Here is a 22,590-nt window from a genome sequence, read left to right as displayed (position 1 = left end):
AAGGCACCCTACAACAATACAGAAAGAACCTCAATCATAAGCACTTGGTAACAGTGGGCAGGAAAAACAGAATGAAACCTCCAGCAGAATCACGCACACATCTGCCATGATGGGTGTGGGTGAGGGGAGGGAGACAGGCCAAAAGACACACTGTGGAAGAGATCCAGAGATTAATAATAACTAATGATTAGATGCAGAGTGGTGTATAAACACAGAGAGAACAAGTGAGCGAGGAAGATGCTCAGTGCATCATGGGAAGCCCCCTGGCAGCCTAGGCCAATAGACTATGTGCACGTTAGCATATGCGACTTCCGGTGCGGAAACTCGTGTGGGGAGCTTTGTTTCCAGTGTCCTAGTCACGCCTGGTTTACGGTCCAAAACAAGTTAAGCAAATGATTGAATCAAGCGGCGATTTACATTTCTATAGATGTCTCGGGCATTTACCCAATATATCTGTAAATGATGTTCATCGACTTGTCGATATTTTTCCCCTGCGCCTCAGAGCAAAAGAGAAAAGGGATTCAAATGTTTCTCAGTATCTGTAAACAGCGGTCCCTCGTTTATCGCGGGTGTTATGTTCTAAAAATAACCAGCGAGAGGTGAAATCAAGGAGCCAATTTTATTTTTTGACGGTGCAAAGTGTTTGGTGGACATCGTGGACATACAGCACTGCACTTCAGTTACACTGCTAGCATCGATGCAGCGATTCTGTACTGTACAGGAGAGACGGAGGAGATCGTCTGCAGCGATCAGGACGCAGGACACAATGTGATGTAAAGAAATAAGCATGCTTGCACTAAAAAATCTGCGAAACAGCGAGGTGAAAGGTGAACCGCGTTATAGCGAGGGACCGCTGTAATTTTGAAGGTAAGTCACAACATACCCTTTCTTTCCGTTTTCGAGTTTTGGACATGATTTTGGAGGATATCTTCGCAGTAGCGATTGACCGCAAAGTAAAGATACCGGAAATGTACAACCCCACATCCGGTCTCAAACCAGGAAGTTAGCATTTTCTCGTGCACAGGGTCAATTAACCCTTTAAGACCTACCATAGAACCAAGTCCACCACAGCTTTTCTTTATATTTTTAGATGCTGTAGTGCCAATTTGGGAGTATTTCAAGTTTCTATACATCAATACAATCGTTATATCCCCAATTTTAATAATATGCATGCATTAAGTCCATAGTAACTACATAAATTGCAAAAAAAGTGCAATAAATTGCAAAAAAATTGAAAATCATCTTTGTTTTTTTTACACATATTTCTAGTTAGAGAAATTTCAGAGGTAAAAAAGTTGCACAAAATAATTTCCAACCACATAAATTTATTTTGAGTGTCTTCATAGTTTTATTTTTGAGATACACCAATTTTTATATACTGCAGGAAAAACAAAAGTAAATATTATAATGCATATTTGCAAAAAAAACCCAAAAAACAGCATGTGCATCTAAATAAGCTATATATCTTTGTAATTGCCCTATAGGAAAAAAAACGTCCAGTTTTGGTCAGGTAATGGCGGACATCAGATAGATTGTGCTGACGTTTAGTAGGAAGTGTTATGAACAGCTCATCAGATCAGAAAGCGTGTTTCTGGAATATAATATGTTTGTTGCTGCAGATGCTTTTTACACAGGGTTAAAGTGCAACTAAGGGAGGGTTCAGGGTCACCACTGCAATCCCTATAATCTTTATCAAAAAGAAAAGTTTTAAGCCTTGCTTTGTCCACTGACCTTTTGGCCTCGTCCTAAAAGAGAGCTGGGGCCCGTTCTTCGTACGTCGCTTACTACATCCAAGATCAAATGACACATCCAAGATCAAATCATCGCGCTAACCGTGAGCTCGCTAATCCGGTTCCCCGAACACACCTGCTGTTGACGATTACTACAGCTGGACGCAGTAATGTGACATCACTGGGTGTCGTAAAAGGGGCTACGCATCGATAGTAGAAACATTGATCGGCAACCCGCTGATTGGTCGGCGAAAATGTCGAAGGGGCGTGCTCGGTATTTTCCGGCAGCAGAGCAAGAACTCATGAGTGAGGGATTTCAGGAGTTTCAGAGTTTAATTAAAACGCAAGAGAACACTGCAAAGGCTGCAAAAGCAAGGAGAGAGGGCTGGCAGAAAGTTGCTGACAAATCAAACTCGTAGGTAATTTAATAATAATAATAATAATGGATTGGGTTTATATAGCGCTTTCCAAGGCACCCAAAGCGCTTTACGATACCACTATTCATTCACTCCCACATTCACACACTGGTGGAGGCAGCTACGGTTGTAGCCAGGCTGCCATATCGCGCCATCGGCCCCTCTGGCCAACACCAGTAGGCGGTAGGGTAGATCTATCATATGACACTATATTGTCCAATATCATATGGCATTATATTATATTATAATATGTTATATTATATCCCCTTTCACATTAGAGCCACAACAGGACCCACAAGAACATGGGAACAAGTAAAAGTGGAATACAGGAGTATTCTACAGAATGGTAATATTTATCTCTTAGGTTGCTTTTCGTCTCTTGGCAAGGTAATACTGGCCTGTAATACTCTGTTAGTTTGTTCATAACAGCAACCAAGAAAAGGGCAGAGGAAAAAAAGACAGGTGGTGGTCCTGCACCCCCTCGTCAACAAGTTGGTTAAGTAAATAATACCCTCACGGGAATATCGATATCTCTCTATGAGCACACTGTCGCGCTGAGCTAAAGGATCCTGTCTGTCCCGCAATATACGCTGAATTCTGAGGACTCTCCTTATCAATCTTGCACCTTCCGCAATGGGTGGCTCGCGTATACGGACAGGACATGGCTGCGACAGGCTTCCCAAATCCACCTTCGCTTTTATAGCCGTGGTCTCTCATCTTGATTACATGAAGTAATTTACAATTACTACTGTGAAATATGAATTACATCTGTAATAATCACATACATGTAATAGAATGTTAATAGTACATTTCCCTTTTTTAGGAAATGACCTGTATGTATCTGTGTGACATCAATAAAAGGATCAAGTGCTGCATTATCTTTAGTTACATTGATAATATTTATTTATGGTGAAACAGTGGAAAAATATCGCTGTTGCTTTCGTATAAATGAAGCGGACATACCTGCGTGGCCGCGATCTAATCCTGTTTACATAAAGTAAACCTGCTCCCGAGCAGGTTTACGCTTACGGCTCTGTTGCTATGACAGCAAGTCCCGGATGAGCTTCGGGGAACCGACTGATCCAGGATCACGCGAAATCGTCAACAATCTAATCCAGCTAACTTACTTAGCGAGGTACGAAGAACGGGCCCCTGCTCTCTCTCCCGTTCCAGATTACCACACCTGATTGCTACAGCTGAGCAGCATCAAGATCGTCTGTGGAACAGCATATAGAGCTCCAGCAACAAATGCTTTGCTCTTTCTTTTGGCGCTTGGAAGTGTGTGCCTGCCTGCTATCGCTGTTTTGCTTTGGTTACTGGAAGCCAAAGGTGGGAAATATGTGAGACCTAGTTTGTGTTGCTATGTAGTCATGGTATTTTGAAGTTGTAGGGGTTCGCTGCCATTTCTTTTTTATGTAAACCGTTTCTTTAGACCCTACAATAATACATGCAGAGAGAAACCCAACAATCATACGACCCCTCAAGAGCTTGGCGACATTGGGAAGGAAAACCTCCCTTTTAACAGGAAGAAAGTGGCTGTTTATAAAGACATATCTGTGGGATATTATGAATTATTTTTTTCTCTAATGGTAAAAATTCTATTACTAGTTGAGTTTAAAGGAATACTTAGTTCAACACAAGTCTGACTCTTTTTTGGACTGACCTGACGGATCCAACGTATAGTGACTGTCATGGTTCTGAGTTTGTTTTGTATGTTGCCGATGACATTTTCCACTAGTTAATCTTGAGTTTATTCTTTCCATGTTCCTGAGTTCCCTTTGTTTCTTGTCCTTTAGGTTGCACTTGTGTTGCCTGTGTCTCTTATGTCTCTTTCCTTCCGTGTCTTCCTCTTTCTCTCTCCCTCCATGTTCCTCTATGTTTCTCTGTGTTCCTCACCCTCTCGCTCCATGCCTTAGTCATGTCTGTGTCTCCCTTACTGGTACCCATGTTCTTCTCCCTGTGGTTCATCCTTTGTCTCCTCAGTCTGTCATACACGTCTTTCCTCTGTTCAGTTGTCAAGCGTACATGTCCTTGTCTGGGTTTCAGCCACTTCCTGTTTTATTTTGACAGTCACTTGTCTCATGTGTATTGTGTTCACCAGCTCGATAGCAGACCGGGAGGTCAAGGAGCCCGGCGAGAACAGCAGACTCCCGCACATCGTTTTCAAACCCCCCACGGTCTTTCACTACTCAGGTTAAACATGATGTATAAGCCACTTAGATGACTGCGAAATGTTAATGTTTGGTTAGTTTCAGTGTTTATTTGTTCTGAGTAAATCGGTTTGGCTGAGATTAGCTGACTCTGGATTAAATCTAACATTAAAAATATTTTAATTCAGGAAACATTTTCACCGGGAACAAAAACAGCATCTTAGTACATGGAGATTCTGAAGGCTGCTTCAAAAATGATCAGATTCTTTTAAATATTTTTTTCAGTTCTCTTCCAAACCCCAGCAGCTGTCTGTCATTTTTGAGTGTCCAGTGTCCACTAAAATAAAAATAAAAGTGTTCTAACATCTCACCTGTTTGTTTCTATTAAGACCTACATGTACACTGTTTTTATTAATAGAGAGATTGATGTATAAGTCACTTAGATAACTTCTAAATCGTGTTTGGTTTGTTTCAATGTTTCTTTGTTCCTGAGTAAAACGGTTTGGCTGAGATTAAAGTTAAGCTTCATAACATATAAATCACAGTTAAGAGGGGATTGCAGTAAAAACTCCGGACCTGTGACATCATCAAGTACACTGATGTTCCAACTGTACAAATCACGAGTCCGGACTCGGCAAGTCCAGACTTGCCCAGAATGCGTGTAAGGAGTCGCGTACTTGAGAATTGAGAAAGGGGCCTAGTATTTTCAGGTTTCTTAGTATTTTCCCAGTTTAGGTTGTTGTTGCATTTTGTTTTTTGTATCCTCGTGTTCAGACTGTATTACCTCGTCTTTTGTTTCCAAGCTTCTGCTTCCCTGTGTTGTCTGCATGTGGGTCCACACCTCGCCATACACGATCTGCACCCGCAGATCTTAACAAGTGAGGGTACCCTGGGAATGCCTAGCAGAGACCTAGTCTCTGAAGGACATTGGGGACCTCATTAATCCCACTTACACGTCTTCCATAGAAGAAGCAGCGTTTCAGGACAAGGGGGACAACAGGGCCCCTAGGGTGGATGAGTTCCTGAAGGCTCTGGATGGTATAGGGCTGTCTTGGCTGAGATGCTTCTACAATGCTACATGAACATCTGGGGCTGTACCTCTGAATTGGCAAAGCAGTGGTGGTTCTTAGCTTTAAGAAGGGAGAGCCAGAGGGTGTGCTCCAACTATAGGGGAATCACACTCCTCAGTCTCAACGATCAATCAATCAATCAATCTTTATTTATAAAGCACTTTTCATACAAAAAATGTAGCAGAAAGTGCTTTACATAGTTAAAAGCAGCCCACCCCACCCTCCAACGCACTCCCCGCACTCTCATTAACATAAATGATGTGAATACACACATACACATATCCCCCCCCCCTCCACACACACACACACACACACACACACACACACACACACACACACATACACACACACACACACACACACACATACACGCACACACACACATACACGCACACACACACACACACATACACATACACGCACACACACACACACACACACACACACACACACACACACACACACACACATACACGCACACACACACACACATACACGCACACACACACACACACATACACATACACGCACACACATACACACACATACACGCACACACACACACACACACACACACACATACACGCACACACACACACACACATACACGCACACACACACATACACGCACACTTAAAGAGTAAAAATTGGGCTGGGTTCACATGAGCCAAGTGAGCCAAGTGAGGAAACACTATAACAGGGAGCCGTCTGCACCGAGAGCCGGTCACAGACCGCAACCTCCAGGCTGGGCACACAGCAGGAGGACCAACTTTATCCTCTTGAGGATGTTTGAGGGTGCATGGGAGTTCACCTAACCAGTCAACATGTGTTCTGTGGACTTGGAGAAAGTGTTGTGTCCCTTGGGAGATTCAAGATTCAAAGTCTTTGTTGTCAATACAACAATATACACAGTATACAGTGTACCGAAATGTCGTTTCACTCCAAGCCCCCCGTGGTGCATTTAAAAGAATATAAAAAACATATCTCCAAGAGATGTAAAACTTGAAATTACAAATAAATAATAACTCGCTAGATTTTGTGGAGATCTGGTGGAAGTGCATCCAAAGTCTCGGGGCAGAACGACTCTGAGTCCCGTGGTCAGGTGAGCAGGTGGAACAGACAGACGGGAAGCTGAAGAAGAGCGAAGTGTACGAGGGGGTGAGTATGTGTGGAGAAGATCGGATAAATATGGAGGAGCGAGGTTATGAAGCGCTTTGAAAGTGAGAAGCAGGATCTGACACAGAGTGAACTGGAAGCCAATGTTTAAGAACAGGTGTTATATGTTCAGTGGATCTAGTTCTGGACGCAGTACGAGCAGCTGTATTTTTATTTTTTTGCCTGTCCCATTTGGTTCTTTAGCCGTCAGAATTGTTGTCTGAAGACCAACAAGGAGACCCAATGGATTTACTTTGCCAAATGGAGCATCACGGCCTTGCCCTATTGGTCCATTTGATCGACCTCTGTTGTTATTGTTTATTTTATTTTATTTTCAGTTGTTACAGACGGGACAGACATGAGTGAGGGATAGGAAAGGGAGAGAGAAATATGAAGGAAAAGAAAAACAGAAGGGAAGAGGGACAGTGAGAAAGGGCACTTAAAAAGAGAAAGAAGAGAAAACAAGCAAAAACAACAGAGCAACATACTAAACACAACACCATCACGTTAATCTAGCTGAGTGTAAACAGCAGTAAATACTAAATATTGAATGTTGTTGTGCAGCAAGCAGGACAGACAGCGCACAATGTGCTTGGAAATAGCACCAATAGAGGTGAACAGTGAACACCTGTGTGGATCAGCGCGCTTGTATTCAAATGGTTTCCACATGTAATGGTCTGCTAGAGGATGTAGAGAGCCATAGCCCCGTCCCCCAGGGCATGAAGCAGGCATGGAGGAGATCCAGGCTCCAGACATCCAGAAGCCCCAGAGTGCGAGAGCCCAAGGAGGACCACTGGAGGGGCATCCATGCCACCCTCCTGGGAAGAGCTGAGGAGAGCCCCAGACGAGGGGTCACCCAGTAGCCACGGAGCAGCAGCCAGAGGGGGCTGCAGTGGCGTGCCCGCCGGCTCTGCCGGCAGCCAGCTGTGCCAGAGTGAACCGAGCCGCAGGAGGCCCGAGGGCCCCCTTTGCCCCGGAAGAGGCCTGACCGAGCAACAGGCACCAGGCCCCGCCAAGTAGTCACCGGGAGTGAGCTGGTACATACCTGAGCGCCCAGCCCCAGACACCAAGAACCACCAACGCACCTGGGAGTTCCCAGAGAGGTGGAGTGTAAGACCCGACCTGACATATAGACACAGACAAACAGGCACACACAGACACAAACATGCATTCCCACCCTCATGCACACATATACAAATACTCAGCACTCACCCAATGTAGGGATAGACATACATGGACACTGTACACACAATCACACTCCCCAAACATACTCTATACCCCGGGTCCAGGTACCCTCGCCCCCAGAGGGGGAAACGGCACCTAGACCCAGGAGATGTTACCCTTTCCCCCGGGGAGGCAAGCAGGCGGAGTGGTCAGGTTGAGATCGGCGAAATCCTTTGGACGCTGCCAGGTCTCCAACAGATATATGAAGTCAAGTTTATGATCATTAAGAAGATCATAGACAAGAGGTCCCTTGCTGGAGAGGGATCGGACATTAAGCAATCCGACGGAGATGGGATAGTCGCCGCTAGCTTTGCAAGCCGACCTGGCAGGGCTAGCAAGCACACTGCGGTCAGCAGTCCATCAACCAGTCTTCTTAGCGGAGAAGCGATGAGATGACCACAGGGATGGTATCGGGTTCCAGCTGTTGATCCTGTAATTCCATCTGGATCGGGTGCAGCAGTAAAGCCAGCAGAAGGGTCGGGAGGTGCTGGAAGCGTCGATAGAATCGTTCTGGTACCGTGTACCCCAGAGTGGAGGAGACAGGCCGCACTGCAGAACAAACCCAGCGGGAAGAGTCTGGAAGAACAGGACCTTAGCAGTCATGATGTTACAATGTCCAGAATCCAGCTGATGCTAACAGCTGACAGTAAATATGTCCAAAAACACGCCAGTCAAACAGGTAAGGCAGAGAAGCACTTTACCTAGGACGACAATGTAGGTTCAGGGAATAAAACAAACTTGTGTAGCTATACTAAGCAATAAGTATGGAAAGTATAGAGAGAGAGCAGCGGCAGCCAAAACATGCCAGTGTCCACGGGGGGAGTGGATATGTGCACGGACATGTGCAAGGTGCAAAATGTGCAAATATAATATAATACAGATGTGACTGAGGTGTGCAAACAAGCCTATTGTTCCCAGGTCCAGTTTGTAGTGCATTTGTGGAAGATTGTGTTGCTTTGAGTCTTTTGGTGAGTAATGTTGGTGTTTGTAAAGGTGCATGTGTCACGGGGTGGAAATGGACACGTTTTTATCTCGCATGAGTTGCTGTGTTTTATTAAACAGCCCTGGCCGAGGAGAACACACAATAAAAAACAATAAAACATAAACACACTAAAAGTCCAGTGGCGTCAGCCACGGCGATAAAGTCCAGGAAAATCGGAGCGGGCAAGGAAAGCCCGGTGGCGTCCCCGGCCGCCCTGTCAGTCTCTCCGCTCCGGAGTACTGAAAAAGAGACGGGCAGCGACAGTCACTGTTCTTTCCAGTGGCTCGGGTTATTGCAGCACAATATGTCACGGGACTTACCACACTATTACATACGTGTATAGAGTTGGGAGATGGGTGTCCTCACTATCTGCTGCAGAGACGTCTTTTCAGCGAGGGTGCAGTTCCCGTGCCAGAGTGTGATGTAGCAGCAGAGGACGCTGTCAGTGGTTCCCTGGTAAAACGATGTGGGAGGAGGGAGACTGGCCTTCTTCAGTTTCCTAAGAAAGTGAAGACGTTGTTGGGCTTTCTTCATGATGGTGGTGGTGTTCAGGTTGCAGGAGAGGTCATCTGATCCGGAGTATGAGTTATGTGTCCTGTGATTAAAAACCATTTAGTCCTTATACAACCGTTGGAGGAGCCTGGTTCGCATTGCTAGCAATAAGTTGGACTTGTGTCCGGTGGATGTTGTCATTGATTTTGTACATAATTTTTATGAACAGAATTTCTAGACGTAGCCAAGTGGCAGAAGGCTTCAACTGTGGTTCTTTTGCCTTCATTGGGTGATTGCTTCCAGCTCGCACTGGAGCGGTTTGCAGAAGGAGAATCAGCACCTCCAAGTCTGAGGCCATGGTCCTCAGCTGGACAAGGGTGGTGTCTCGCTGGTCCAGGAACGCCTCGGTGTTCCCCCAGATAAACTAGAGGAGGTGGCTGGGGGGAGGGAGGTCTGGGCTTCTCTGCGTAGGCTGCTGCCCCTGCGACCCGGCCCCGGATAAGAAGAAGAAATGGATGGATCAGAGAGAAAAAGGTTTCAGGGAATATTGCTAAATGTTCAGAGAGAATGCTGCAACTCTCCTTCCTGGGACAGTAAATCAATATATTGATCACTTAGTAAATGGTTTAGTAACATGGAGTTAGAACGGAGAGACATAACATAACATCACATAATCAACATTTAATTTAACAGTTTCACTCTTTGGTGCAGTGAGTCAGGTTATATTGTTATATATTTATATATTTTGATTAAATTGTTTTTTGATGTTTGTTTTTTGCTGGTCTGAGTTCATTTCTAGAAATAAGAGCTGCTCCATCCACAGTGGGATGGATGCTGTCTCTCCTAAAGACCATTTTTTCCCCCAGAAAGTTTCCCAGTTATCTTTAAAGCCCACGTTGTGTTTTTGGACACCACAGGTCTCTGAGTAACCTCAGCCCCAAGGGTCTGTTACTTCAAAGGGCTGGAGTGGAAGAGCTATTCATACTAATGTAGATAATACTCAGGTTTTACCTTTGCTGTTTCACAGTAAGTTAAAAAAGGGAATGTCCACAATATACTTTTTAATGCAGGAGATTTTTAAAAAGTAATTTAGCGGTAGCAAGGTAAAAACAGGATCAAATATGAATAAAAACGGAGTCAAATCATCTGAATTATACTCACCATGTTTTTCGGAGTATAAGGCACACTTAAAATCCTTTACTTTAATAATAATAAAGTAATAATAATAATAATGGATTGCATTTATATAGCGCTTTTCGAGACCCTCAAAGCGCTTTACAATGCCACTATTCAGTCACTCTCACATTCACACACTGGTGGAGGCAGCTACAGGTGTAGCCACAGCTGCCCTGGGGCAGACTGACAGAAGCCAGGCTGCCATATTGCGCCATCACCAGTTGCGCCTTATGTATGAATTCTAGTTGTGCTCACTGCCCTCGAACTGATTTTATGTGGAACACGGCGCCCAGAAATCTGTCAAAAATGTTTTAGTAGCACTTTGCTAGCTATGAAGCTGCACCGCATGATGGATTGTCGGAGCATTACGGCTACTGTAGTCAGGACCAGCACCTGTTAAGAGATGCTTACAAAGCGGATTTCAAACTCTATCAGTCACACAGTCGAACATGGGAATAGAGCAGCTGCGAGAGAATTCAGCATTGATGAATCAGTGGTACAGAAGTGGAGGAAGCAAGAAGATGACCTGCACCAAGCAAAGAAGATCAAACAGTTTCGGAGGGACCAAAGCGAGATGGCCACAGTTAGAGGACAACATTGAACAGTGGGTTATTGAACAGAGAACACCAGGTAGAAGCGTCTCTACAGTCTGTATTTGACTCAAGGCAACAGCAGTAGCATGTGACATGAAGATCAGTCACTTTCGAGGAGGTCCTTCTTGGGCGTAACAAGAACTACACTCTCGCAGCAACTGCCAAAGGATTACGAAGAAAGGCTGGTCATTTTCTGCACCTACTGCAAGAATAAGATCACTGAAAAGAATATGTGGCCAGAACACATCACCAACATCGACAGTAATTTGCCTTATAGTGCGAAAAATACGGTATCTAGTGACCTTGTTCTGATCTTTGTGAGCAGAAAGAGGACGAGCACACCGGGATCCAAAGGTGCACTTATCAAGTGTGCTGAGCTGATTGGAAATCCAAACCTCTCTCATTCATCATATTGATTAAACTTGATTATACGTTGATCAGTATTAAGAAATTAAGCATAATTAACTATTGTCGAAGCTGTAACACGTGTATGTACACAATATCTACATATTAAAACATTTTCATTACTCAAACTGCATTTCTCATTTAACATGTTAATCATACCTGCAGCTTCATTTATATCTCTAATTAAAAATATATATTCACTATTAGCAAAAGCACATACAGAGAAGCTCTGTTCTAGCACTCTGTATCATTGTAAAGATAAAAGGCTGGACGTTAAGACGTTTTACCGTCTCTCAGATGTAATGAGAGGAAATCGCACCTTTCTCATCAGAGTAAAACTTTAAGAACACTTGACTGTTGCTGCTGATTGGAGCTTTCTGAACTGTTGTGTAAGATTCACTGTGAATAAACGCATTGTCGTTCACATGACGCCATGCATTGGGTCTCTTTGACATCCAGATGAACACACGAAGGTTACACTATGAATATAGAAGTTTTATAAAGGTTCAAGGTTCTTTATTTGTCACATGCATAGTTATACAAGTATAACACACAGTGAAATGTAGCCTGACACGCTCCTCGACATGTGCAAAAAAATTGGGGGGGGGTGTAGGGGAAGAACATTATATATATATATATATATGTAGTATATACATTGGGTGAATGTGCAGTAGTAGCAGCAAGCAGGTGAATTCTGTACATTAATATGAATAGACATCTGACTATTTTACAGGATAGACAATATAAACATATTTAAAATTAAAGGAATTGAAATGTACATTGTGCCTTGGTTTAGTGTCTGGAAGAGTCCTGTCTCAGTCAATTATAGATGATGTGAGAGGGCGGGTGTGTGTGTTTAGGGCACGGATGGCTTGGGGATAGAAGCTCCTCTTGAGTCTCTCTGTCCTTGCCCGGAAGATGCGGAACCTTCTACCAGATTGCAGAAGTTGGAACAGTTTGTTGCCAGGATGGGACGGGTCCTTCAGTATCTGCGCTGCTCTAGTCCGGCATCTCCTGGTGTAGGTGTCCTGAAGCGGGGAGAGAGCAATCCTGCAGCAGCATTCTGCTGTACGGATCACTCTCTGGAGAGCTTTTTGGTCCTTCACACAGCTGTTCCCAAACCACGAGGTTTGCAATTGCATGAGCTACACAGATTGAACCACTGAAAACACATCTGTGCATGGAAACAGGAACAGGCAGTGATACAATACCACTGTGATCTAAAAGCAAGCCACCACCAGGAACAGTAACCTGTCAATCAAATGCAGCTGTGAGACAAATATTGTGATACACAAATTAAGTCTTAGTAGGAATAAAATAAAACATGTTTATTATGTAAATCTTGTTACGGGGAACAACAAACAGATAAAGCAGTTGCATACAAAGTTATTTATTACGTATTATTGACCAGAATGGGTAAAAGCCAAGGAAAAGCCCGGGTTGTGGCTGAGCTAATGGCTGAGAGCCGGACGAGGGGGAGGATGAACTGGCTGGGGGCTTTGATGGGACAGTCTTAGCTTACTAAATATGTCACTATTTTACTACAAAAAGAAGAAAAGGGAGAGAGGACAGAGTCGTGCTGCCACCTTTAAAGTCTACACAACAACTTGAAAACTAAACCACCCTGCTGCACTCTTTACCTTCCCTCACCAGCTTTTAAAAATCATGGCTACCCAATCGGTTAGGTCATGGTGGTCAATAAGACTAGAAAATGCTACACAGAGGTGAGTCCACTGAAGGATTACTCCAAGAGCGCTGAACAAGTATTCACAGGAATGATGTGACGTAGTGTGATGTGTGGGCCCGTTGTGTCAGGTGAGCAGCATCTGAGACAGAATGAGACGTCAGATCATAAAAGGTTTGGTTTTATGGGGTTGCTTTCATTCAGTTCTCCAACCCTCTGACTCACTGTATCGCTGAGCCTGCAGCTCTCAGAGCTTTCTTCTTGTTCTTTCATCCAAATATGACTTAAGTGCTTGTTCATAGTGAATCTGCATAACTGATGGTTTATAAATACAATTAGATTGTTTTTAAAAGAATAATTGAGCAAAATTATTTGTTGTTTGTTTATGCATTTCTCTTGCAGTCATGTCAGAGGCGAGCATGAGCCAGTTTGTCTATATGGTCACAAGATTTTGAGGATGTTGAGCTAAAAAACAATGTTTTGTAACACAACAGTGTTAAAGTAGATTCTTAGTAAAGTGCAGTTACCATTGACTCTAATGTTAATTTGGCTGGTATAAAATATGTTGTGGTGCTGCTGAACTTTAATATAGCCAGTGTTGGGACTAACACGTTATTAAGTAACGCGTTACAGTAACTACGTTATTATTGTGGTAACGAGCACGGTAACTAGTTATTATGCCAAAATCAGGAATGCGTTACTCGTTACTGGGATTCAGATAGACTCGTTACTCGTTACTTCCTGTGGTGGCTATCGCGGAGCTTCCACAGATTCAATAACATTAGCAAGTGGTGGAGGCCAGCAGGTGGATGAACGAAAAGGGAGGCAGGAGGAGGAGAGACCCGAAGCAGCCGCCGGTCCAAGTGTGAACTGAACTTCAGGTAAGAAGTTATGACCTGCAGTCTCTCTGGGTCAGATATAAACCAAGTTTAGGTGGAGTTTATTTTCGTTATTCTGACTTTTTCCGTACTGCGTGCTAGCTAGCATGACGGAGTTTCTATACAGCTGGGTGGTGCTATGAAGTTAATGATGTTGAACTTTATTTTGTTCATAAGTTATTAGAGTTGCCAACCGTCCCGTCTGGTATTCAGAGAAAATATTACGCGTTTCTTATTGAGGTGAAAAGGAACAGTTTGTCCCGTAATTCAGCTACAATGGAAAAGACACAAAGCTGGAGTTACTCTGTGTTTACGCTGCACAGCTGCCTCTTCTTCTCTCATTCTCCCCCCTCCCTCTCCTGTTGCTACTTCAATCATGAAACTGATCAATGATCAGCTGATCGTCTCTCTTGTTTGTTTATCGCTCACTTTGCGCTGAAAGAAGAAACCAGCGGATGTCGCGCTAAACAACAGCAGCACGTTTAAGCTTGATCAGCTGTTGTTAGAATTTATTTAATATTACTTTCTAGTATCAGCTGATGTTTGCTGGAGCCACAGCTGTAAAGCTGCTGGTCATGATGTTGGTTTGGTTATGTGGTGAGAGGGAAACATGAAGATGAAACCAGGAGATGTCCTTACTGGATCATCAGAGCTGTGATGGAGAAACAGGTTTACCTTTTAGGTGACATGGATGAGTTGAAGTTATGAACTGTTTCTGAGAGACAAATAACACCAGGATCCTTTTCTAAGCAGATGACAGCTGGTAACTGTGCAGGGGCGGGTCTAGCAAAGTGTTGCCAGGGGGGCAGGTAGGTCATTAACAGGGAGAGGGGGGCACAAAGAAATACTTTTCTTTCTTATTCTCATTTAAAATGTCTCACTGTTATTAAATAATTATCTGAATCTTACAACAAACGATTGATAGATTGATGCATATATACCATCAGAACAGTGAGCATCACTGTCACAACAGTGTTTATTTTCATTCAAAGGCTTTATGATTTTTCCTATAATGGCGGCCGGTCTCTAGTCAAAATGTCCGGGACGATTTTCTGTCCCAGTCCAGCCCTGTATGCAGCTCATCTGCAGTCTGGTGTTACCTACATCTTCCTATTCAGAAGGCAGAATTTCCGAGTTCTGAGTACAATCAAAGCACCACGACTGCAGTTTTTGTGTTGGATGTAAAAAGCACACATGACACTGTGACGTAGGCTAGAATCATGGCAGCAGTCAATGACGGTCCAGGCGTGGGATTTCTCTCGTGGAAATATGCACATTATCTTTTCCTTTCTATTGGTCGGTGGCACAGTGCACTGTGGCAAGTAAGCAAGCTAGAAGACTGGCAAAGTTATGGAAGCAACACATTAACAAGAGAATTCTGAGTAAAACCAAAGTTACTTTCCCTAGTAACTAGTTACTTTGAAAGTAACGAGTAACTTGAAGTAACTGAGTTACTTTTGAGAGAAGTAACTAGTAATGTAACTAAGTTACTATTTTAAAGTAACTTACCCAACACTGAATATAGCTGACAGCTGCTTCACTGTCCTCAGTGTGATAAATCAGTGTCTATGTCCAGATCTGAAGGGTTTACAGAGTTGATGGACCCTTAGCCACCCGACACAGGCTGAACGAGTTAAAAACAGATACACAGATGTACTCAGAGTCTCAAGGGAGGAACTATTCCCAAAGGACGATCCACTGCACTATGATTGGGATTTGCTGAATTATTAATTGAATTAACTGAGATCATTGTATAGAGAGAGACAGGCTTCAGATATTTGTCATTCATGTGATTCAGTCGACGTTTATGCTTTGCTGAGACTGTAATATTTCCAATATTGCACAGAACGCCCGTCTCACATCTAGCAGAGCTGCTTTTAGCAGTGAGGTTTTTTCCTCTATATTACATTTGGTTGGCACTGTATCAGATTTACAGACTGACTAATACAATAGCCTTTTGATGCTACATTACTCTTACAAGTGACAAGCCAAGCCATCAGCTCATAGGCATGCAACCCACACGGAGGAGAGCACATTTATCTCTCCCTCAGCTGATCTTTGCCTGTGACTGAAAAATGTGTCGCATTTGCATATGTTCAGCTCAGTATGATCCATTATTAAACCTCAGGTGAAACGACCTGGCTTTAATAAGTGATAAACCCCAATGCTTGTCATTTAAATTCATCATGTGAAGAAAAAAGACGTCAAACTCAGATATCAAAATGTCACTCAGCTTCACTGTTTGTCTTTTAATAAAGCTCTTACACACATATGAAAACACACATATATGCAGCAGCTGCTCGTTGTGTTGTATTGTGTGCCACTGCCATCTAGTGACGGAGTCAAAGCTCACTGGTTTGTTTTTGTGTCAGGTCTGAATTAAATGACACGTGTACAGAGCTACACACACATACCATCACAGAGAAAGCAAACAGAAGTGCACTTGATTGGAATCAGTGTAAGAAGGATATGAAGCTAACAACCTCCAGTCTTGATTCAGGAATCAGCGATCATGTGGTCCTGAGATTAAAGGAAGAGGATCAGTTGCAAAGGTCGGTGCTGCAGCATTGGGCGATCGCACCAGGTGTTGTGATGTAGCTCTGACACAACGCCATGTTCATGCACTGACGGAACGAAGCGCCTAGAATAATGAAACAGAGTGTACGCTTAAAGTGAGCGTGTGAACATACTTACTGAGCAGGCATAACTTCACACATGATTTAAATGGCCTGGTAAATGGCCTGTATTTATATAGCGCTTTACTCGTCCCTAAGGACCCCAAAGCGCTTTACATATCCAGTCATCCACCCATTCACACACTGGTGATGGCAGCTACATTGTAGCCACAGCCACCCTGGGGCGCACTGACAGAGGCGAGGCTGCCGGACACTGGCGCCACCGGGCCCTCTGACCACCACCAGTAGGCAACGGGTGAAGTGTCTCGCCCAAGGACACAACGACCAAGACTGTCCAACCGGGGCTCGAACCGGCAACCTTCCAATTACAAGGCAAACTCCCAACTCTTGAGCCACGATCGCCCCGTTTTAGAGATTCATTCAATCTGTCTCAACACATTTCTTTTTTTGGTATCATTCCTTACCTTTAGTAGTATTTAAAACCCTCAAATACACATACAGCTGGGTGATCCTGGGTCTGTGCTGCAGATTTGAGTTCATTATGGTTTTGTGTTTTGCATTTAGCAGGTTTTCATATTCTAATTTCCTAATGCATCTGAGTCATTAGATCATTTGTTATTTCAAGTTCCTGGTTTTTGTTGTGTTACATTTAGTTTCTGGTCTGTATCTTGTCATCACCGCCTCTTGTTGTAGTATGCTTTGATTCCCTGCTCATATTCCTGTCTGTCTGGTTTCCCTGTGTCTAGTTCACATATCTCAGTCTAGGTCTCAATGTTTTATTTTGATACACCAGCCTCATGCGTATGATGTTCAGTTTTGCTTTCCTTGTCTCATGTGTTCCCACGTTGCTGCAGATCTGCTCGTCTTTGCCACCATGGCCAGTCCACACCTCACCTGTCTCTTTGCTGGCAGAAAGAGGAACCTGCCCCCGCTGCACCCTCAGTTTCCTTTGGTTCCCTCATCAAGGAGGAACCGGCACTCCCAACACCGTCAGAGCCTACAGCTCCACCTGGGTTTGACCTCAGAGCAGCCAAACGCTCCTCCGGGTGAATTAGAAGAACCTTTTCTCTTGTGCTTTCTCCGAGCCAGAGAAAATTAAAACAGGGGCTTTAAATTTGACTGAGTTGTTTGTTCCTGAGTCTGTAGGTTTGTCTTTTTTAATGAATCATGTGATGTTCAGCGAGCAGGAGCTGAGTCTGTATTTTGTGCTTTCAGTGTTGACCAAAGCAGAAGTTTCTTGTTTGTTTCTGAGACATTTGTTCCAAGCTTTTACAGTTTGAGGTCTGACCTCAGTGTGGCTAAGATGGCACAATCAAAGAAGTGAAAAAGTGTTTTCAACCTCAAAGCCAGCAAAAAGTAAGACTGAGGTTTTTGTTCCTGAGACTGTCGACATGGACAAAGTGCGTTCCAGAACCAGCTGAAAATAAAGGAGCAGATTTCTGTGCAATTAACGAAGCACTGTGTGTTTCTGAGACAACTATAAACAACATACTGCTCCTGAGCTGGTCGATAATGACAGATGCCAGCCTCTTATTGCTTTTCCCAGCCGGCCAGTATTGATAAGTGTGTGTTTTCTGCTTCTGAATCCTCGGCACTGCTAAGTGCAGTTTGCTTTGCGTCTGAGTCGACTATCTGAGGACTTTGAACTTAAACACAGATAAACCAAGCTGGTTTTCTCTAACACTGTCAGCATTTCTGAGCTCGATGATTCAGGGATGCTTGGTTATACTTGGTTATTCCTCTGTTATGATTCAGTGTTATGGATATTTGTGTTTCTTTGTCACACCAGACACACCATAGTTTGTGTCCTGTGTTATTGCTGCTATGTGAGTCCCAGGTGGAGGCTGACCATTGGTGGAGGACTGGCAGAGGCCGGCTATAAATGAGGACCCTTCTCAACCGGCACGCTCCGCCTACTTCCTGTTCCCAACGAACTGTGCATGTGGCTGTGTGTGGATCTGTATTCTGGAAGCTTTTGCTGTGTTGTAAGTAGTTTGTTGTAAATAGATGGTAGCTGTTTTGGTTGGTCTTCCTTGAGAGCAGGGAGTGTGGGGGCATTTTCCTCTTTTTATTGTCCTTGTGTTGCACGCCGGTTTCCCCTGGGCTGGGGTGTAACACCTCTGACTGATGTTTGTCTTCCAAAGCTGGCAGCCGTGAGTCAGCTATGAGCCCTGCTCAGCCCCAGTCGTTGAGCATCCTCCCAATCTGCAGGTTCTCACGCTGCCACCTGTGGACTCCACACAGCTGCCACCGGCTTCCATATTGCCTTCAGCATCTGGGACAGAGCCTGGACCGGCTTCCCCAGCGCCAGTGTGTGCGCCCAAGCCGGGGGTCCCCGCATCGCCTTCACCCAAGTCTGATCCTGCCCCGTCTGGTCTTTAGGCAGCCTGGAGATAAACTATCTGAGCCTACAGCCTCCCAGCCGGGCTTCCACAGCTTCCCTGTTTCTAGTCTCAGCTCCCCAACATTGGACACTTTTAAAACCCGTTTGAAACCCTACTTTTATTCCTTGGCTTTTAAATCAAAATGAGTTTATTGCTTTTATTTATCTTATTTCTCACTCAAATCTTCTAATTTTCTGATTCTTTTTCTAAGCTCTTATCATATCCCTATGTTTTTTTTTCTTTAAATTATCTTGATTGTACAGCACCTTGGTCAACGGTTGTTGTTTTAAATGTGCTATATAAATAAATTGGACTTTGACTAGATTAAACATCTAAGTCTACGTCTAGTTTGTCACCTTACAGTAAAGGTTGTTCCCAGTCACTTTAAGTTGCTCCGAGTGATCAGTATTATGGTGACAATCTTCTATTCTGGGAGGGATCTTTTTTTAATTGACTTTTTTTATTCCTTGTATGATCATTTTTCATAATTAAACAATAAGAACAAGAAGTCTGATGTCTTGTATTTATTATGTATGTATAGTTTGAAATACACTACTTTGTATTTAAATTTCAAACACATTTCGTTTTTGTACAAAGTCTCGATATCGGATCAGTATCGCTGATACCAGCCTGAAGTTTACAGCTATGGAAAGGAAATCCGTGGCATCGCTATTGGAAAGGAAACTTCTTCAAGCTGGCAAAAATATTGTGATGCTACCATAGGGTACTTACTGACGCTTTGAAATATAACATCAGCACAGGCATTTTGTCCTGCCGGACAGGTCTGGATGCTTGTAGGAGTACAGAGGTCACTCTGCCATGAGAAACAAAAGTTACACCTCAGTGCCTCTCCTGGAAACCACACACACACACACATATTAAAATAATGCAGATATAAGAGATCATTCTGAGCACTTATTGACGTCTTTTTTGTCATTCTTCTTGAATTCTTGAATTGATAAACAAATGGTATGAAAAAGAATAAAGAAACATACCCTGATACAAAGTCAGGAAGAAAAGAATGACACCCAGTGCAGCTCTCATGTTTTGGTCTGGAAGTTAAAGAAAACAAAAGTATGTTTACACCGTGTTTCAAATTATTATGCAAATTGTGTTTAAGTGTCATAAAGATTAAATAAGCTGTTCTTCGATAAAAACCATGGATGGGAGTGTGTCTCAGGACTCTGTGTTTCACTGAAATCAACCTCGGACCCCTGTGATCGTTAGTTTGCCAGCTGAGCCCAATTAAAGGAAAAACTACTAAAGGAGGATGTTCCACATTATTAAGCAGGCCTCCATTTTCAAGAAACAGAGGAATGAAAAAGGATCTCTGCTGCTGAAAAGTGTGAAATAGTTGAATGCCTTGGACACGTAACGAGATATTTCACAAATATTTCAGCGTGATCACCATCATGTTAAGAGATTTGTGAGTCAGAGCACACATGGGTCCGTGCAGGTAAAGGCACAATGATGAAGGTTTCAGACAAATGCATCAGATTAAGAGAGCAGCTGCTAAAAGGCCATCACAAAGCAGCAAACACATGTTTGAAGCTGCTGGTGCCTCTGGAGCCCTGCGAACATCAAGCTGTAGGATCCTCCAGAGACCTGCAGCTGTGCATAAACCACCTCCAACCAATGCTCACAAGCAGAAACGCTGCAGTGGGCCCAGAACTACAAGAAGACTCGTTTTCAAACGGTCTTGGTCACTGATGAGTGCAGCGCAGCCCTGGATGGTCCAGATGGATGCAGAGGTGGACGGCCACCGTGTCCCAACAAGGCTGCATCGTCAGCGAGGAGGTGGAGTCATGTTTGAGCTGGAATCACAGGGAGAGAGCTGGTCGGCCCCTTTAGGGTCCCTGAAGGAGTGAAAATGACCTCTGCAGAGGATGTGGAGTTTCTGACTGACCACTTTCTTCCATGGTAGAAAGAGAAGAACTGTGCCTTCTGCAACACAACCATCTTCATGCAACACAATGCACCACCTCATGCTACAAGGAACACCTCTGCATCATTGGCTGCTGTCGGCATAAAGGGAGAGAAACTCATGGTGTGGTCCCCATTCCTCCCTGACTTCAATCCTATTGGGAACCTTTGGAACATCCTCAAGCAAACAAATATGAGGGTGGGAGGCCGTTCACATCCAAACAGCAGCTCCGGGAGGCTATTCTGACATCCTGCAAACACATTCAAGCAGAAACTTTCCAAAAACTTCCAAGAATTGTAGAACTGCTATCAATCATCTGGGACTCTCCTCAGCTCTTTCTGGGACAGTGGCGCAGCTGCCCCTCTGTTGGTCTTCCTTGGTCTCTTGTGTTCTGGGGGCAAACTGGATGATTGAGGATGTATCAAGAGTAATTAGCAGTTTCTCAAGGTAACTTTTTGCACACTGTCCAGTCCAGCGAAGTTAATTAAGTTTTTATTTATAAACAATTATAAGGATAAGTAATGATTTCAAATTCAGTACTATATATATCTATATATATATATTTATATAGATATAGATATATATGTCCCACTAAAAACGGCTGTTTTTATTTTGATTAATTTGTTGCCCAATGAGCAGTCATTTTGAAATGACTGATCGTTTGTCAGTGACATACAAACACAAACCAAATATGCCACTAACTGCACTCTGCAAAATCCCTTTGTTCACTTTAAAGCATCCGCATTATTTAAGCCTTTATGTGTCAGTGTTGTTTGCAGCACTTTGAAGACCTTTCCATATCAGCATGTCAGATATGAGCAAACCTCCCTAGTTATGAACAAAATGGAATCTACTTTACAAATAGGGATGGGTACCGGTGTCCGGTGCCATCATGACATAAACGGTAGTAACCAGACCGAAAAGCAGCGCACATTTCGGTGCTTTATTTCGGTGCTTTTTTTTCCTGAGCTGTGATACACTTCTAGCCAATCATTTTACGTTTCCGAGGATAGTAGGCGGGGCCAGGTACGTACGTTCTTTTAGAGCAGAGCTACAGATTAAAAATGCCCAAGGCGAAGCGGTCAAAAGTCTGGCTGTACTTCACAGCAAAAGATGCAAACTCAGCAGCAACAAGTGCTTTAAGCTGATACTGTGATACTGTCAAAGGAGGTAACACCTCAAATCCGATGAAACACCTGGCGACGCATAGCGTTTTTTTTAAAAGAAAAAGAGGAAAACAGCTAAACATGAGAGGTTTTTGGACAAAGTTTGTGTTTTTCCCATTGATTAAGCACTGCTTCCAGCCAAGAGTGATGCCATATATGCCCCATAGCTGCAGAAAAGGCTAACATTGTTATCTTTTCACAAAAACCAGCTGAACATGAGAGGTTTTTGGACCAATTTTGTGTTCTCCATTCTTTAAGCACCGGTTTGAGCACCGTTTGAGCACCGTTTGAGCACCGGCACCGTTTCAAAAGTACCGATTTGGCACCGGTATCAGATAAAACCTAAACGATACCCATCCCTATTTACAAAGTTTGCAGATTTAATTTACTTGTGAGTTGTTACCTTGTGCTTAGATCGTCAGCTCCCAATCTGTGTCCTGTATCTTGGAAGGAGGTGTTGGCTTTACAGTGGGTGCTGTCTTTTATAACCATTGCACAATCAGCCAAAGGAGACGATGTATTGTG

The 22,590-nt window shown here is 43.6% G+C and overlaps 1 protein-coding gene across 1 annotated transcript; it reads right to left on the bottom strand.

Annotated features, from left to right (window-relative positions):
- Positions 1-16,172: 16,172 nt before the first annotated feature.
- LOC309700094 (uncharacterized protein) lies at positions 16,173-22,590 on the bottom strand. The gene is made up of 4 exons (XM_082523489.1): positions 22,469-22,590; positions 19,971-20,027; positions 19,708-19,827; positions 16,173-16,596 (listed from the first exon to the last, which is right to left on the bottom strand). The coding sequence occupies exons 2-4, from the start codon at positions 20,017-20,019 to the stop codon at positions 16,496-16,498; spliced, it is 270 nt and encodes an 89-aa protein (XP_082379615.1). The 5' UTR covers positions 20,020-20,027; positions 22,469-22,590; the 3' UTR covers positions 16,173-16,495.

Source organism: Aulonocara stuartgranti (genome assembly GCF_965226115.1).
Source record: "Aulonocara stuartgranti genome assembly, chromosome: 23".
Taxonomy (NCBI): Eukaryota; Metazoa; Chordata; class Actinopteri; order Cichliformes; family Cichlidae; genus Aulonocara; species Aulonocara stuartgranti.
This window is presented reverse-complemented; position numbering and strand designations above follow the sequence as displayed.

What these genes read in the sequence shown, in the direction of transcription:
- LOC309700094 (XM_082523489.1), bottom strand. Translation starts at nt 20,019, where the DNA reads ATGAGAGCTGCACTGGGTGTCATTCTTTTCTTCCTGACTTTGTATCAG. An exon ending in CTTCCTGACTTTGTATCAGG is followed by an intron (nt 19,828 to 19,970) that starts GTATGTTTCTTT and finishes TGTGGTTTCCAG; the next exon opens with GAGAGGCACTGAGGTGTAAC. An exon ending in TGTTATATTTCAAAGCGTCA is followed by an intron (nt 16,597 to 19,707) that starts GTAAGTACCCTA and finishes TCATTATTCTAG; the next exon opens with GCGCTTCGTTCCGTCAGTGC.